Source organism: Ambystoma mexicanum, chromosome 1p, assembly GCF_040938575.1.
Source record: "Ambystoma mexicanum isolate Mex_15411 chromosome 1p, UKY_AmexF1_1, whole genome shotgun sequence".
NCBI classification, from domain to species: domain Eukaryota; kingdom Metazoa; phylum Chordata; class Amphibia; order Caudata; family Ambystomatidae; genus Ambystoma; species Ambystoma mexicanum.
Genome location: NC_090921.1, coordinates 600881869 through 600898225, shown reverse-complemented (window position 1 = coordinate 600898225; position 16357 = coordinate 600881869). Strand labels below are relative to the sequence as shown.

The window sequence follows — 16357 nt, the reverse complement described above, 5'->3', positions numbered from 1 at the left end:
CTGTCACAGAGACTCACTGCACGTCTTCGTCTTGGGACGGAAGAGGTTGTTCTTCCGAGTTATCATGAGGCTATTTTGATATCGTCCTCTGTAACCAGGTTACATTTTGCTCCTCGATATTCGAAGATGATTGAGAATGGAAACCCCCATCGATATTGCACCCCTTTGTCTTGTAATCATTTCGTCAATGGGCCAGATTGACATTGCCTGGATAAGGTAAATGCAGACAAATCTTGAAATACTGTTATCTTGACAGGACCATAATCTATGGAACCTTCTCTCCTGGCCTTGTCCAGAACTCTCGATTTCTAGGTGAAGTAGTGGAATCCCAACAAGACCGATCTGGGGCCCTCTTCCTCTGCTTCCTGCACGGTGGGCTCCGTCGATGGTTAGCTCTCCCACTTAATTTCCAAACAGAGTCTTAATTACTTCTTGCATGCATTTTCTAATATTCTCATTTTCACCTTTTTCTGGGAGACCAAAAAAAGCCAAGTTTATATCTCCTCCCTCTATTCCCAAAATCATCCATCTTGAGATTTGCCCTTTCTTCTCGTCGCTAGTTTGGAAATTCTCTGTCCAATTGGGTCTCCAGGATGGACATCGAAGACTGGTTCGCCTCGAGTCCCTGCACTCTGTCCTGAAGGGTTCCACTTTTTTTTTATTTAGATCGTCAATACTATGACCGATGTCCTTTCTGATCCTTCTGATTTCTTCTAGTAGGGCTGCTACATCATTTTTCATCGCAGATTGCTCCCCATATCTATTGGTATGTTCACACCTTCCATCAATTGAGTGTTGCATGAAGTGTTTGGTTTAAATTGTAGCAGGGCTTCCATCCAATCATGGAGTGATTAGGACTGGTACATAGCAACACTCTTAATTTTGTTCGATAGTCTCTTAAAGTACCCAACTGTGAGTAGCTCCTTTGTAGGATTTAAATTCAGGATCCAAGGGAGATTGGTGAGCCTTGAGGTCCTCACCCACGAGGTGTGTGGCATCTAGTCCTGGGTCCCTTGCGACCAGGGACATAATGCCAAGAGGCCAGGGACTTTGTCCGGAATGCCCCTTCTTCAGATAAACCAGGCCTGTGGATTTCCCCACCTCCGCCCTATCTTTTTACTACAGGGTGTGTACAAGAAAAATGAAAAAAAATACCTTCATGGTATTCAGGTTCTCTTAGCCAACGCTCTCCCTCCTTCACAACTGGTTGGGTACGCCTGCATCAGCAGGTTGGTCGAAAAAAGCAGACAAAAAAAGATAGTTGCCCCTTTAAGAACTTTAAGTTTAAGTCATGCGCATGCGTGCCTCCACGCTCCAGCCTTATCCCTCACCCCTACATCAACTGCCCACACCCAGTTCCTGATTTCAAATACTGGTGGTTGTAATCAAGTGTATGCTTTAATGGGGATGGCTGGGCAGGTGTTATGAAGGAGGGAGAGCATGGACCAGATCTGGGTGGGGGGGCATGGTGGGGGTAAAGGACGGGGAGTTGGAATATTGAGGATTATCGGAGTGTCATCAGCGTAATTATAACAGGTGAGATTGTGGGAGAGGAAGAGCGTGGAGAGTGGCGAGAGGTAGAGGTTAAAGAGGAGAGGGAGGCTCCATGGGGGACTGGGTGGGGGGCAGAGGAGAAAGGATGAAGAGAGATGATTTGGGTGCTGTCAGATGGGAAAGAGGAGATCCATCTATGGGCGGAGTCCCTGATGCCTAGGTTGAACAGTCCATTAGTGAGGATGGAGTGGGCGATTGTGTCGAAGGCTGTCGAGAGGCTCGAGGAGGATGAGTGCAGGGCAGCCCTCAGCGTATGCAGTTCTTTTCAGATCATCCCAGATGGAGACAAGGGAGTATTCAGTTCCAAGGAGCGGTCTGAAACCAGACTGGGAAGGGTCAGGGGCCAGCAGCAACAGCCGGATTAAAATGCAAAATGGTTACCTTTGCAGGACCTATTCAAGGATATCTGTTGTCAAACTGGACAGCTGGCTCTTGTGCAGAGACAACACTAGATTTCCCATAGCCTGTGCGATGGTCTATGTAAAGACATATGGGGTTTTCCATAGGCCAAGGTCTTCATGCAATCCGACTCCAGTAAGATATCCAACCCACTGGCAAACTATAAACTGGAGGCCAATGTAGCAAGATCCTCATTGTGGTAGTAGGAATCCTCAGGGAAATTTGTCTACCTCTCCAGAGTCCAAAGGATCCAACTAATTTGGAATAGGATTTCCTTCTTCAAAGAAGGTACTCATCTTTGATTATAATCCGACTCCTGGAAACAGATGGTGATGTTATACATCTGCTTTTAGGCAGAATCGTATGAAGTATCCTTTGGGAACACCACACACAATTAAGACTACAAGTGACAGTACAAATTCACCTTTGGTACAAGCCTGTACTACACAGTAATGTGGTAGCGATGGCTGAGCAGCCAGACGTATCTCAAGAGTAAAGTGAGCAGTACCAATAGTTACACAAAGGACAATTACTATGGTTCAAACAAACACTGACTCAGGGTTTCTGAGTAAAATAATATACATTTATTTACACATCAGTTATAAAACATTTCACTATTATCAAGCATTTGAAAAATCACTATCTTAATACACTACACCACACCCAATAGATTCTGGACAAGTTAAACTCAAAATGAAGGGTGAGCAAAATGGCACTCCAGTAATTTAAAAAGGGAGGGGAAAGACAGACAGAAATTGAGCAGCACCAACAAGTAAGTAAGCAGGGCAATCTAGAAAGAGTAACTACAATGAGGAAATCAAATCAAGAGGCCAGGGCCAAAGTCAATGGACCAAAGTCTTCGCAGAGGATCACACAGTTCAGAGTAGTTCGCGGTTAAGTCTTTCCCAAGAGTTCAGAAGAAGTTGGTCGGATGAAAAGTTACTTTACCTTAAATAGAGAAGAAGGCTGTAGCTGAGGCGGACGTTCCTGGCAGGTCCTGCAAGCTCATGGTTCCTGAAGCGACTGTCGGACTGACACGAAGTAGGAAGACTGCAGGGTCCTGCAGTGCCCAGGGAAGAAACCAGCAGCCGATCAAAGCAACGAATAAAAGGTGCCCTCCTTAAAACCCAAACAGGGTCCGATCCTCCTGGCTATCAGGTTCACTGTAGATGTGCACAGCAAATTCGACCAGAGGAGGGAGGCCTGGCTTGCATTTGGCGAACTGGTTGATCCCACCAGCTCAAGGAGAAGATTCCTTGCAGATCTTCCCTGTCGTCGAAGTTTGAAGATTCGGACCCGCAGCAGGGCTTCACCGGGAGGATCAGTCGTAGTAGAGGTCCTCTTCTGTCAGCTCCTCTTCGGTTTGCTCGATCCAGTGGCGATTCTACCTTCTCAGTCCAGGAGACCTGCTTTTTATGCAGTTTTCCCCCCATTCACACAGCCTGGCTGTCAATCACATAGCAGGGTGGCTGTCCCGGCGGGACAGTCACCACAGTCAATCATACCAGATTGAGACATGGGTCTCCAAGGAGACCCTGTGCAGCGAGTCTCAAACACCTCCCTCACATCCTGTCCCCCTCAGACATTCAGGCACATATGGAGGGCTTCTGTGCAGAAAGCCGCCAAAGGTCGGCAAACAAAGGAACCAAACCTTGTGTGGCACGCAGAGTAAAACATGAGAAAGACTTTTACAAAAAGAATATGGCGAATAAACCCAGCGGGAAACGTATAAGTAAATATGGTCCAGCGGGTTTAAGTTCAAGGCTACTAAGATGGCCTAAAACAATACCAAGGCCATTTACAATAACCGCGGTAGGAAAAATAGGGTAGATACCACTGCCAAATCTTAATGAAAAGGGAACGAAATAATGTCCCATGAAAATCAGACAAAAAGGGATAACTATTAACCCTTTCTAGAACTCTATATACTCTGTACTGGGTCTGTGGTTTTAAAAAGACTAATAAAGTCAATGGCAACTTTACATGTTCTGGGAGACAGTAGTCAGTCCCAGAAAATGGAGTTTAAAGTGGGAAGTCTGAAAAAGACAACCCTGTGCCACTGCACTAAAGGTGCTGTGTAACACACAGTAAAAAGAGGATGCCTATAGAGTAGGTGAGGCTCCATAGTCTATGAAGACAACAATGTTAAACACACAGCAAAACATGTAAGAGTGGGGAAAAAGGCTCACACTCTTACCAGGTGAAAAAAATAAATCCTAGAAATCTAGCAAAGCTGCTGAGGGACTCAGTAGGTAAAGGAAATTAGCCATTTTGGAGAATTCTCCCCAACACCGGCCCAGAACGGATCCACCAGGAATGCAGTTGCAAGTGTCTATGATGGCTTGCCCAAGCAGAGGGGCATCTGCCAGCTTGTGCAAGCAATGGGCATTGGCTCTATCACTGACACCATGCCAGAGGCAACTGACCCTTGATGAACATGTCTAGCGTCTGGCACCAGAATGCCTCCCACTGCGCTTGAGTATAGAGCTAGTGAGGAACAGTACCTTAAGTGGCGATTCTTCTGAAGTGTTATTCCTGGAGTGGGAGTGACCCATTCTCTTTCTGGGAGAGGCAATAGAGCGCTGTTTTCAGGTGTTGGTGGGTCAACTGGACTTCTAGCAGTGCGTTATTCATTTTTCTTTGGTCTAATTCGGTTTTTCAGAACCACTAGTTACGAGTGGTATAGTGTTGTCAGAAGCCAACAGGGGACCTGAAAATGTTTTCCATAAATGTCTACCCAAACACTTGGTAATGAGGCTGAGCAGTAAGGCTTAGGAGATTAGACATTTGGTACACACATGAGGCTGTCAAGCTATGGATTGGCCACAGAAGTATAAAGCACTTATTTATCCATCAGCACAGCAATATTAAAGTCAAATTACAAGCTAGTGGTGATCATGTGACGCGCACAGAGTGTGTGTGTTAAGAAGAATTTTCAGAATCAGCTGTATACAGATTCTGAGAGGCCACCCTATTATGATGAACAGGGACGGACACTAATGTCTAGCCAAACTATCTGGTTAATTTGACAGAGTCGCAAAATTAAAACTTAGGAGAGTTGTGAAGGGTCAGTTAAGCGCACACACACCACTCTTAATAAAACACGTTAGGCAGAGCAGATACAAACAATTATTTATTGATGCCTTGGACAAACTCTTAGCAATTAAAAAACACAGAAGTATCACACTAAACATACACCATTGTTGGTGAGGAAGGATAGCTCGGGGGCAACACGTTTTTCTTGGAAGCCAGACAACACAGTGTAACAGGTTGAAATCCGGATCCTGCGCTTAGAAATCAGCTTTATCTTTATAAAAAATTTGTTTATAATTTTAATATGTACATTTCATTCACTTTTTGGCTACAGAGCACTAACACTTCACTTGTAAAGACATTTCACAAACACTTACCAGCTGTAGGGTAGCTAAGCAAGTGAATAAGGAACAAGGCAATGAAGAACCACATTAGAGAATATGGAAGAGAGAAAGGAATTAGAAACACCATACAGAGCCTTATAACTTTGAGACACTCAAATCAGTCCAGTCCTTCCAGCGGTCAAAACTAGAATTCATAGAGCAGGAACTGGAAGTAGCTCCCGGGTGTTAGGATTTTCCTTTGACCATAGTCATTTCACCGTGACCAAGGAGCTACTAAAGTCCAGCTTCATAAATGGTGCACTTTTGTCAAACTTTGGCATGCACCCAAAAAAATCATTGAACTGCGCTTTCTATTGCTGTGCTGCTATGTCTTGTACTCTGTTTCTTTTGAATCCTCTTTCTCTTACTATGTTGCTTTACCGGTTTCATTTTTTACATTCTCTTCAAACTGTTTTCCCTGTTATTTCTTTTACGTTTCCTTTCTGTCAGTTCTCCATTTCTACTGATGCCTTCCATTTAATCATTCCCCATGTTTACTGCTACTTCATACATCCACCACTATATCAGTTACTGAATTAATCAGGTACAATCTTTTTACTGCCACAATATTTTTTTTTTTAACTGTGCGGTCACTTTTTCTGCGATGCAACCATGCTCACCTTGTTCCACTCTGCTGCTACTGCAGAATGGGGTGCTAATACACAGTATGCAACAAACCGAACTTCGCTGGTTTCCCCATGTACACTGCCGTGGGCTCCAAAACCCGCGTCCCAGCTTCCCTTCCTCTGTCCCGCCTCCTGTGCCCTCCCCCTGGACCGTATTGGTCCACCCCTCCTTATCCTGATCTGGGCAGCCCACTGCCTTCGGCTAAGGGCCCCGAGGCAAAGGGCGGCTCCAAGGTGTGTCTGCAAGTGTCAACAGTAGAAGCCAGCGACCAGCCATCAACCAGCAGCAACCACCAAAGTAAGTGTGGCATGGGTGGGGAGTAGAGCAATTACTCTACTCCAGAAAGCCCTGCCACTCTACATTACCTTACCTCAATATATAGCTTGCCAGGCGAATGTCACCTGCATCACTCTTAGGGAACACGGAACACTAGCAATCACCCATTATAACTTTACTCTCAAGTATAGGTATACCAAACCATCTGTGTGTGCTATAAACTAAACTTACTGTACTATATCCTGAAACCTGCTGCATTATGAAAGCTAGGCATCTCTCCCTCTATACAGGACTTTTAAATCTAGGGGTAGCCTGCGTCTTTATATATGGTTAATACACCATTACTCTGCGCCAAACCCAGGCAGAATTATAAATGTTAGCAAGTAATAATAATGTAACATTTATATAGCGCTACAAACCCCGAGGCATCTGAGCACTGCTTATTACCCACAGTGTGTGGTTCACATTTATTGACCTCGGAAGGATGGAAGTCTGAGTTTGGCCCTGCCATGAGGCGAACCTACGTTAGCCTCTGCACAGATGTCAAAGCAAGCACTCTACTCACTGTGCTATCGGACTGGCTATCTAAGTGCTATCTTAGTGCCGCACTTAGATAGAATTGGAAATGTGAGCAATTGCCACACGTAGATAGAATTGTGAATGTTAGCAAAGGCCACACATGAATAGAATTGTGAAAGTTGGCAAATGCCACTCTTAGATGGAAATGTGAACGTTAGCAAAGGTCACTCTTAGATAGAATTGTGAACATCGGTCTGCGTTGCATCGGGATGGAATTGTGAATGCCATCCAATGCTACACTTCGATAGAATTGTGAATGGTAGCAAGTGCCACGTTTGTCATAACTGAACATATGACTGCATCACATCCACTCTGCAGGACTCCCAAATCTAGGTGTAGCTTCCACCTTTCTCTATTTTATGGTGAAACGTAATGCACTGAAGCCTAGGCCCCTCTCCCATTTTACAGGATTCTCAAATCTGGATGTGGACTCGGTCTATTATATGTTGAAATACACTTAACGGTGAACCTTGCCCTTTCTCCCAATATGTAGAACTCTGAAGTCTAGATATAGCCTCCATTCTTGTCGACTGTATGGGGAAACTTAGTGCACTGTGAGACCAGGGCCTCCACACCACTTGCAGGACGCTCGAACCTGGGTGGGGTCTACATCCTTTCTTTTGTATGGTGGAATGTGGTGTATTGAGACCTGAGCCTCTCACCCACCATACAGGATTCTCAAATCTAGGCATTTAGCCAAACTACAAAGGTCAGCTACGAGACACAAACCACTAACCAAAAGAGCTCAAGCTTTTGCATACTTAACTCATACAAAAACCCACACAACCGCCTCTCGCACAGCAAGCCGCAGGCACTTCACCACACTGCAACAACACATAAGCCGCACCAACAGCACACAAGGACCGACATCGATCCAATACTCGCACATAAGCTCAGCGCACAGTGTATACTGAACTGAAGCTGCCAACAGGACATCACTTCTTTCACTATCCTACTCCCTCTTCACCTTACCAACCCAAACCACCTTCTCGTTTACAGATCCGCCCGAGCGCCTGGGGACCAATTCCATTGGTGACCGTGCGCTGTAAAAATACCTTTAATATTTAACATAAAATGCAACTTTATGTCCAATACACACGATTGCTGATGCGTTACAGGTCTTCTAAAAGTTTATTATTGCAACTGTTTTTCAAATTCGCAGACACAGTTAATGTCAGATTGGTAAGCTTGTATGGCTCCATTTGGCATGGGAAGCCAAATGTAGCTCCTGATAGCTGTTGGTGTCAAGCTAACCAGGGTCTTGCAGGCCCTATCCAGGAGCTAAATAGGAGCCAGCTCTGAGCAATTTCAAACCTTGTCTATCCCTAGCTAGAAAAAATGGGGTGTAGTGCCCTTAGAGTCACAAGTGCCAATAAAGTTCTTTTTTAAAAGACTAGGAGTCTTTAAAAGGAGTCTGAACAGGTATTGTCAAAGCCAAAGTTGAAGAACAATAAAAGTAAAGTTCATAGGAGAGCATCTACTATTCCAAACATGTTATGAAAGATTTCCATTATTATGATACAGCTTCCTCACCTGTGTCAACCCCAGAACGTTTTGCTTGGACTTGGTAATCATTTTACCTTGTCCCTAGGTGAGTGGGAATCTTCCCCCCCCTAACCTAGTCTATTACTCTTTTAACGGGTAACCTTTTCTCGTCTCTCCATAGTGCTTGATTAGAGTTAAAGTTTCCAATAATGTTGGGCTGACTGCAATTTACTATGGCAGCACAATGCATTTTAAATGCAGTGGCTTCCTTTTAATTCTCCTATTATTTCTTGGGTGTTCCCAAGAAGTAAAGTGGGATTCTCATCGCCTTCATATTGATTTTATTGCCCACAGGTTTGGTGCGCTCTACAAATGACAAAATAAGTGAGCCAGCACACCCCCACCTTATGTGGGATGCTGGCGGATACAATGTATCCCTTTTCTTAACTTACCTGGTACCATTTTTGTTACAATCGCAAGTTAACTTGAATAGCTGGTCGCAGTGGTTTTACCTTTATGACTTTCAGTCATAACTTGTAGGCTGTCAAATCAGCTGCAGTAAGGTACAGGAGGGACACCATTCTGCTAGAATGGTGGGCTCCTTTTTTCACCATTTCTCGTTTGCTTGTTGTTTCTAAGGTCTTCTTCTGCCATTCTGGGTGGGAATGATCTTGTTTGAAGTTTTGTCTTTGGCAGGACTGACCCCTACCCAGAGGCTGGCGAGACCCACTAGTCTCAAGAAGACATGCATTTTGAGCCATCCCACGACATGCTGCAACCTTGCTGGGCTGCAAACTGCCAATACACTGGGGCCTTGCGCCAGAGTGCAGTGCATGGTCTTCGGAAGTCCGAACATCGCTGAAACTTTGGTGGACTCCTACTGGATAGCCAGAGACACCATTCGAATCCCTGAAGTCCCCTCACCAGAGTGCAGGACCGAGAGAGTAAAAAGAATCCGACCAGTGATATTCGTTCATCTGACTCCAGTAAAAGGGCGCCAAATAAAGAAAGCCGCAAGAATCAGTGAAGAAACTTTGCTGGAAGCCTCCTCTGACGACTGCTGCTGCAAGTCTCCATCCAATGTCCAGTTCGGTTGTCTCCAGACAAGAATCCAGGGACCAGGTCCTGTGCTGCTGCATTCTGAAGGCATCCACTCAGAAGCTCTTCTTTTCTCCTAAGGTACTGTGTTAGTTTGGGTAATGCTTACCTTACGTCTTGTGTGAATCCTGTGAGGCTGCAAGAAGATTCATGTGGCTGGGAGATTGCCCATACCACATTCCCAGGCCTAAAGCTGGAATGCATTTAGGGAGTCATCTATGAAGTCCCTAAACACTTGCAACTAATTCTAAAGTAAATACTTACCCGTTTAATAAGATCTCTATGGAACTTTGACTTTCCTGCAACTGAACCTGACCTGCCTACAGCTGGCTCCAAGACCACTAGGTCCCTCTTCTGGCTCTGAGAAAACTCATGCTATAGGCTAGGGAAGGACTTTATAAGGTAAGGCTATGGTCTTGAAAAATATAGCAAGTGTAAAAGTACGAAATGAGAAAAGAGTGTGGCAACTATCTCTAACAAGGTTACAAAGGGTCCTTAAGTTTATACTTGCCTTTGAGTTGCTTTCTGGCCCTCTAGAAAGTACATAAGTGCCCCCCCCCCTTCTGAAAAGTAATAAGTATTGATACTGTCATTATTCTGACATTATTCTTAACTGAATTATTGTAGAAGCTTACCAAAAGGGTTTACCTACCTTCAAGTACATTGGGCCTCATTACGACTTTCGTGGTAGCCGTGCCGGTAAAACCGGCACGGCTGCCGCCGGAGTCGTTTTTTACCAGCACCCAGGTATGGGCAATTAGCGGGTCATTACGGCCCCGCCGGACCTGGTAATTGCCCATTCCCGGGCGCTGGTAAAAAATGCTCTCCATTCAAGCCCCATAGGGCTCAATGGGAATGGGGAGGCTGGATGCACCGGAACCATTCAGAATGGTGCCGGTACATCCGACATGGTCTGCTCACGGGAGAATGGTGCCAAGGAAAAGGCACCCGCGAGCAGACCTCGTAGTTTGACGGTAAGGTAACAACGGTACCGGCAAGCTTACCAGTATCATTGTTACTGTACCGGCAAACCTGTAATGAGGCCCATTGTGTCTTTCTTAAAGTGTACCATTCGTTTTGCATTCCCTGATCTGCTTCATAAAACAGTGAGTTAATACTTGTCTGAGTTGCTTGTAGCCCCTCTTAAAAGTATATGGATCTTTACTTACCTTGAACAGCTGCTGCTCTTCTAAACTTCTAACATTGGGTTTTGCTTTCCCTGAATTGCTTAGTGCATTCTGAAATAGAGTGTTCATACTTCTCATACGGCCCTTCATAAAGTATAGGAGTTACTTTACTATCTCTGAACTGTGTTCTCCAAAGCAACATGTGTTACACGGTGTATACTTGTAACTGGGTTGGTTTATTAAGTGAGGTCTGTAACAGAGTGTCACTGCATGCATGACTGATCGGGTCGACTAGCCTTGAATTAATTATGGTATTCTAAAAGTATATATAACATGATTTTACTCCCCAAAAATAGCTGATAGTGTAGTAAGTTTGACTCACCTACACTGCTTTCTGTATTCTTAATAAGGTTATACTTTGGGCTGTAACCCATAAGTATTGAGGGGGCTTCTATAATTGTATTTATATGATATGTTATAGTACTTCCGAAGATTTATCTGTGCCTACTTATATTTGAAATAAACCATTTATTTTTTACAATACATAGTGTTTGTGTTTCTTTGGACCATATGTCTGCTACAATTTCTGTGTACTAAGCTACAGCACTCTATCCGTCCAAGGTAAGCCTGGCTGCTCTGTCTACACAACCAAATGTTCGCAAGTCGTACGGCCTTATACTAAAAGTGAATTTATTTACGGCCTCAGATGTACGGTTTTATGAAGCCCTTAGTTAGACTTTAGCAAAACTGTGCTAAACCTTAGGGGAAGCCCAGGAGGGGAAGAGGTGAATCCATGACCAGAAATCCACCAATTACAGTCAGGCAAGGGAGAGGTAGGGAAAGGACCTTAGGCTTGTTAAACTGTATGGAGGTAGGGTGTTAGAAACAGGTACGTTTATTCATCCCCTGCACTATGATTCACTCAGGGACTACTTGGGCAGCTTCTGAAATCGGTGGGCCGTTATCCCTTGTCTTGGTTAATTTCAAGGAAATCTAGGAGTCGCAGGTCCAGGGTTCCCTTTTGGTGTCAGGATTTAGGTCTGGACTAGTTGGCAGTTTTGCTCTCTGGTGAGACAATTCCTTGGACTGGGCAGCGAGACGACTCTGGCATGAGGAAAGGACCACTACGTTGTCGACCACCTCAGAGGACCCAGAAGGCACGATGCAGGCAGAGATCAGTGATAGCCACATTGAAGAAATGGCAGAACTCGACCCTCGTGGAGGGGAAACAAAGAAGCTAGTCATGCAAGGACCCTCTTCATGCTGGAGAGCTGCAACTACAGGGGTGCAACTCTTGTTTCACAGGTCTAAGTTCCGAGGAATCCCATGTCCAAACTCGGGAGTTTAAACAATGCAACAAGGTAGTCACGAGGAAGATTATCAGCCCACAGAATGGTTCTGAGACACATCCAAAGGCTTCCAAGGGCAGGATCCTTAAGCAGGAGTTGAGACTGGTTGTTCCCACTGGTCCAGGAGTATCAGCAAAGGAGTAGGGCTTCACTGTAAAGGTTGAAGGCAGTGCTGGTTGGCTGCATCCTTAGGTTCCGAGTCTTCAGCAAGATGCTCCACTTCATAGGGGTCATGGCTCTAATGACAACCTGATTAATGGCTGCAAAAGCTCTCCCTTAATCCAGGATTCAAACTGGAGTCAACCCCAAGCCCACAATTGGAAAGGATCTGCACCATTCAAAATGGCAAGGGTTTTTCAATCATGGATACCTCATCTGTCCAAGAATAGACACTTTAGCATAGATGCAGACTGGGACCAGACAGCCCCAGCCCCCACATAAATGGCATTAAGTGGTAAAATGCAAAAGTGTGTGAAAGAATTAAACAAATCACAGTACAAAAATGTCCACAGCCAGCAGCCAGTCTTGGACAAACCATGCAAGTAACCACAAAGTTACCAAAAACAAAGTTATAGGAACACAAAGTATCCATACTGCACCTCACTGCAAGGAAAAGAAGGCAGTGGAAAACAGAATTTCACAACGAAGAACAGAATTCTCCTGCACTGATAGCCATAGGGACTTCTAGTGCCCCCAAAACAGATGAGGTTAGCAAGGCAAGTGAAATAAAATAGCTTCACATGCCTGCAAAAATTGAGCGAAAGCAGCAAAAATATTTTGTCCCAACAGTGTGCAAAAAAAGGAACAGAGTTCATTGAGGTGCTGCTGAATGTATATATATATATATTTATTACACACACTATTGCCATTGCATCATCTAATGCGTGTCAAGGGCATTGCACCCCCCCCCCCCTATGGAAGAAAGGTTCCCAAAGACAGTAGAAACTGGAGGAGGTACCTAAGAGGAATTTGGGGGAGTAGGGAATCCATTAGAAACCAAGGATCATGGTTCAGGAGTAAGTGGGGAAAAATTGACAACTTGCCTTCATAGTGATTACAGTTCTTGCTCTCCATCCCTGCCTCTCTCCCAACTGCTTTGGCATGGACTGTGGTACCAGAGGCTTGCAAGAAGTTCCACCATCAATTACTAAACCATTGGGAAGAAGGGATGAGCAGAATGCTGCATTAAGATTAGCTTTGATGGTCATCATTATTTGCCATCACTTTCTATATCTTGTGTGAAGTAGGACAGATTAAGAGTGCTTTGTTTAGCATTTAGCACAAGCCATCAATGGTCAAACCAGATGCGTTGCGGTCTTGTTTCAAGCATTCAAATGGTTAGGTATGGATGATTTCAACTTACCTATAAAACGACCACTTAAGTAGGAACTGCCGGGCTGCCCTAGGAAAGCTGGCACTGCCTTCATGGGGCTTGAGAACTTGGGTTACCACATTGTCAAGCCAGTTGGCCCACTGATCCAGTGAGCTCTGCTGCTGTAGTGCTAGTTTGAAGTCTTGTTCCAACTTCTGGACCATACCCTCTTCACACTGACAGACCCAAGATGCTTGCTCCTGAAACCATAAACAAGGAGTTGACATTGTATATTTCCACAACCTGAGATCTTTCACACCCTTTTCCCCCACCATTTTTCAGCAGCCATGCAATAATCACATAATATCGCTTGGAGTCCTGACTGCATTACCTGCACATTTGCAAAGTCCACTCGATTAAGATCGCTGAGCATCTGGTTGATTTGAGAGGTATTCTGGAGCACAGCACGGGCTGCCTGGGCCAGGTGGTTCAGAGATGTGTACCTCCGCAATGTCTGAGCAAAGGCACTCACCACTCCAACCTAAAACAGAATGCAGAAATAGCATAAAACAGCATCCCAACACTGGGAAGCACAAGGTGAAGCCAAAAAGTACAGATATGTCAAATGTGTTGTAGCCAAAGCTGGTGCAAAATCTTAGGGGATCCAAGCACATAAATTTTATCTTTGTTAGGGAAATTAGTCTAAGATCTTTCTGGGGCCCAGACATACCAACCTAATTGGTTTACAAGGTGTTTCCGTATGATCTATTTTGACTTGCCAAGTAACAGAACAGCTCAGCAGTCAGGCAACTCTTCAGAAGAGGTTGCTTTATAGTTATAGTAAACAGTACAAAATACACAATAAGAATGCCCACACAATAAATGTAAAGTATGTTTTTATAAAAATAAAAGAAGTGCAAAAGTAATAATCAGAAAATACAGTTGGGTAAATTAAAGTAACTTTCAAGAATATTAAATACAAAAAATAAAAGATGCCAAGACGGAGTCAAAATGTTCACAAGTCCACAACTGGATTTTATGGAGGCATCCAGGTTCCTCTAGAGCAATTACTGCAAAGTCCAGATGTTAGGCTAGGGCCCATAGGAAACAATCTGCCAATGTTGAACAATGGACGCAAGAAGTCTGCACATTGGGGCCCACAGGCAACAGAGACACTTCATTCACTGGACCCTTCTTTTAAAGGTTCTAGTGTGGGGGGAGACCCCCCCCCACCTATGTGGAGTACTGCCAAGGGGCCATACTGCCAGACCATACTGCCCCTTTTGCAATGTCGCTTTGGGGGCACTGGGCAGCCCATGTGCCTAACAGTGCAACAGTAATCATATTGTGTGGCTTTACTTTTGGAGCACAAGCCATCTTGCATGGAGTGCTGTGGAAATACGGTGTCCCCTTTCCTTGGTCCTAAGTGGCTTTTTTGTTACTTTAAACGGGACGGTAGCAGTGGTTACATTTTTATTCCCTTTTTGTGGGTGCACAGTCATGCGCTGCCCTTTTAGCAGCGATAATGCACTTAAGAGGATCATATATTCGATATGGCATCTGTAGGTTTTAAGTCCTGTTCAAGACGGCTGTCCCACTACCTTGTGTGAGGGGTTAGAAATTAGAGCCGGACACAAGGCTGTCATTTTCAAGAGAAGATATTTATTAAATGAAAAAAAGGTTAGGCAAATGCCTCTGACCCTATGCTGAAGAGGAGTTTCCCTGCCTATAAACTAAAAACTAAGGATCTGTCTGTGAAAAAATGTCCTTGTGTCCAAATCATCCTATCCTGACCCTCACACTATAAAAACATGACGATGTGTAAAGAAAAAAATATCTTCGATTGGCCAAGAAGTGTTCACAATTGAAATGAGCATCATTTTAACGAAAATGCTCTTCAAGGTGGGAGCCTTTGGTTCCAGAGGGCAGATCCCATCCCCTGGATTCTCAAGTGTAAGAAGGAGCAATGACTTACTGTAATGATCTTTCTATGGATTCCTCTCCCGCAGATTCCTCATCTTGATAGCTATCCATCATCCAGCTCTGCTGCTCGGAAACCTTTCGACATGGGACGCAGTGGACCTCGACGCCGTGCAGAGGAAAATTAACGGGAGGAGGTTAATCAGCCTATAAAGAGAATACATCCCAACAGGGTGATCCCACAGAGATTTTTCTCTTTTTACATAAAAAAAAAACACAAGACCAACAAGGCAGAGGCGGTCATTTAAGAGCCATCATCAGCTGTCTCCTCATTTGGACAGAAGCGTCAAGCCACAAGGACTTTGAGCGGGGATGGATGGGAGGGTCGATGAGGAATCTCCTGGAGAAGAATCCAGAGAAAGATCATTACGGTTAGTAATTTCTCCTTCAATGGATTGCTTTTCTCCTGCAGATTCCTCATCTTGATAGGCTCCGCAAGCAGTTAGAATAACAGGGGAGTATTAAAAGTCTTAAACAAGTAGATTCTGCAGAACTGCCCTACCAAACAGTACATCAGCTCCCTGTGCAACATCCAAGGCATAATGCTTGGTGAATGTATGCAAAGACGACCAAGTGGCTGCCCGACATGTCCCTAACAGGAACTCCCCTCTGAAGGGCTGTAGAAGCTGAAACCCCTCTGGTTGAATGTGCCCTGGTGCCAGTCATAAACTCCCTGTCTGCCGAATGGTAACACTCTGATATACACAAAATAAACGTGTGAGGGTTTGCTTGGTTATAGCGAGAGTTTTTGAGATAAAGACTGGGCGACGAATGACTGGTCTGACTTCCAAAACTCAGATGTATGAGCAGCATAAAAGCTTAATGCTTTTTTGGGGTCAAGGCGGTGGCACCGCTCTTCCTCTTTCGAGGGATGTGGCAGAGGCTAAAAGACCAGTAGATCAGTAGATGAGACAGGTGAAACCCTGAAACTACCTTAGGAAGGAACACAGGTCTGACAGAGAAACTTTCTCACCAATAAAACCCAAACAGAGGTTTTCAGGACAATGCTTGCAGCTCACTAACTCTCCTGGCAGACGTAATTGCAACCACGAAGGTTGTTTAAGGGATAAAAGCCTTAGGGAACATGAGTGCATGGGCTCAAACAGATCTGCCATCAAGTAGGTTAAAACCAGATTAAGATCCCAATCTGGGACA

At 44.6% G+C, this 16357-nt stretch overlaps 1 protein-coding gene across 3 annotated transcripts in view; it reads right to left on the bottom strand.

The window, feature by feature from the left end:
- The window catches only part of RFX2 (regulatory factor X2), a 580927-nt gene that overhangs the window by 55042 nt on the left and 509528 nt on the right, over window positions 1-16357 (bottom strand). For all 3 annotated transcript variants that reach the window (XM_069649559.1, XM_069649558.1, XM_069649560.1), the window contains 2 exons: window positions 13614-13763; window positions 13274-13482 (listed from right to left, as the gene is read on the bottom strand). In XM_069649559.1, the coding sequence (XP_069505660.1) occupies window positions 13274-13482; window positions 13614-13763 (359 nt within the window). The remainder of the gene's footprint in view (window positions 1-13273; window positions 13483-13613; window positions 13764-16357) is intronic.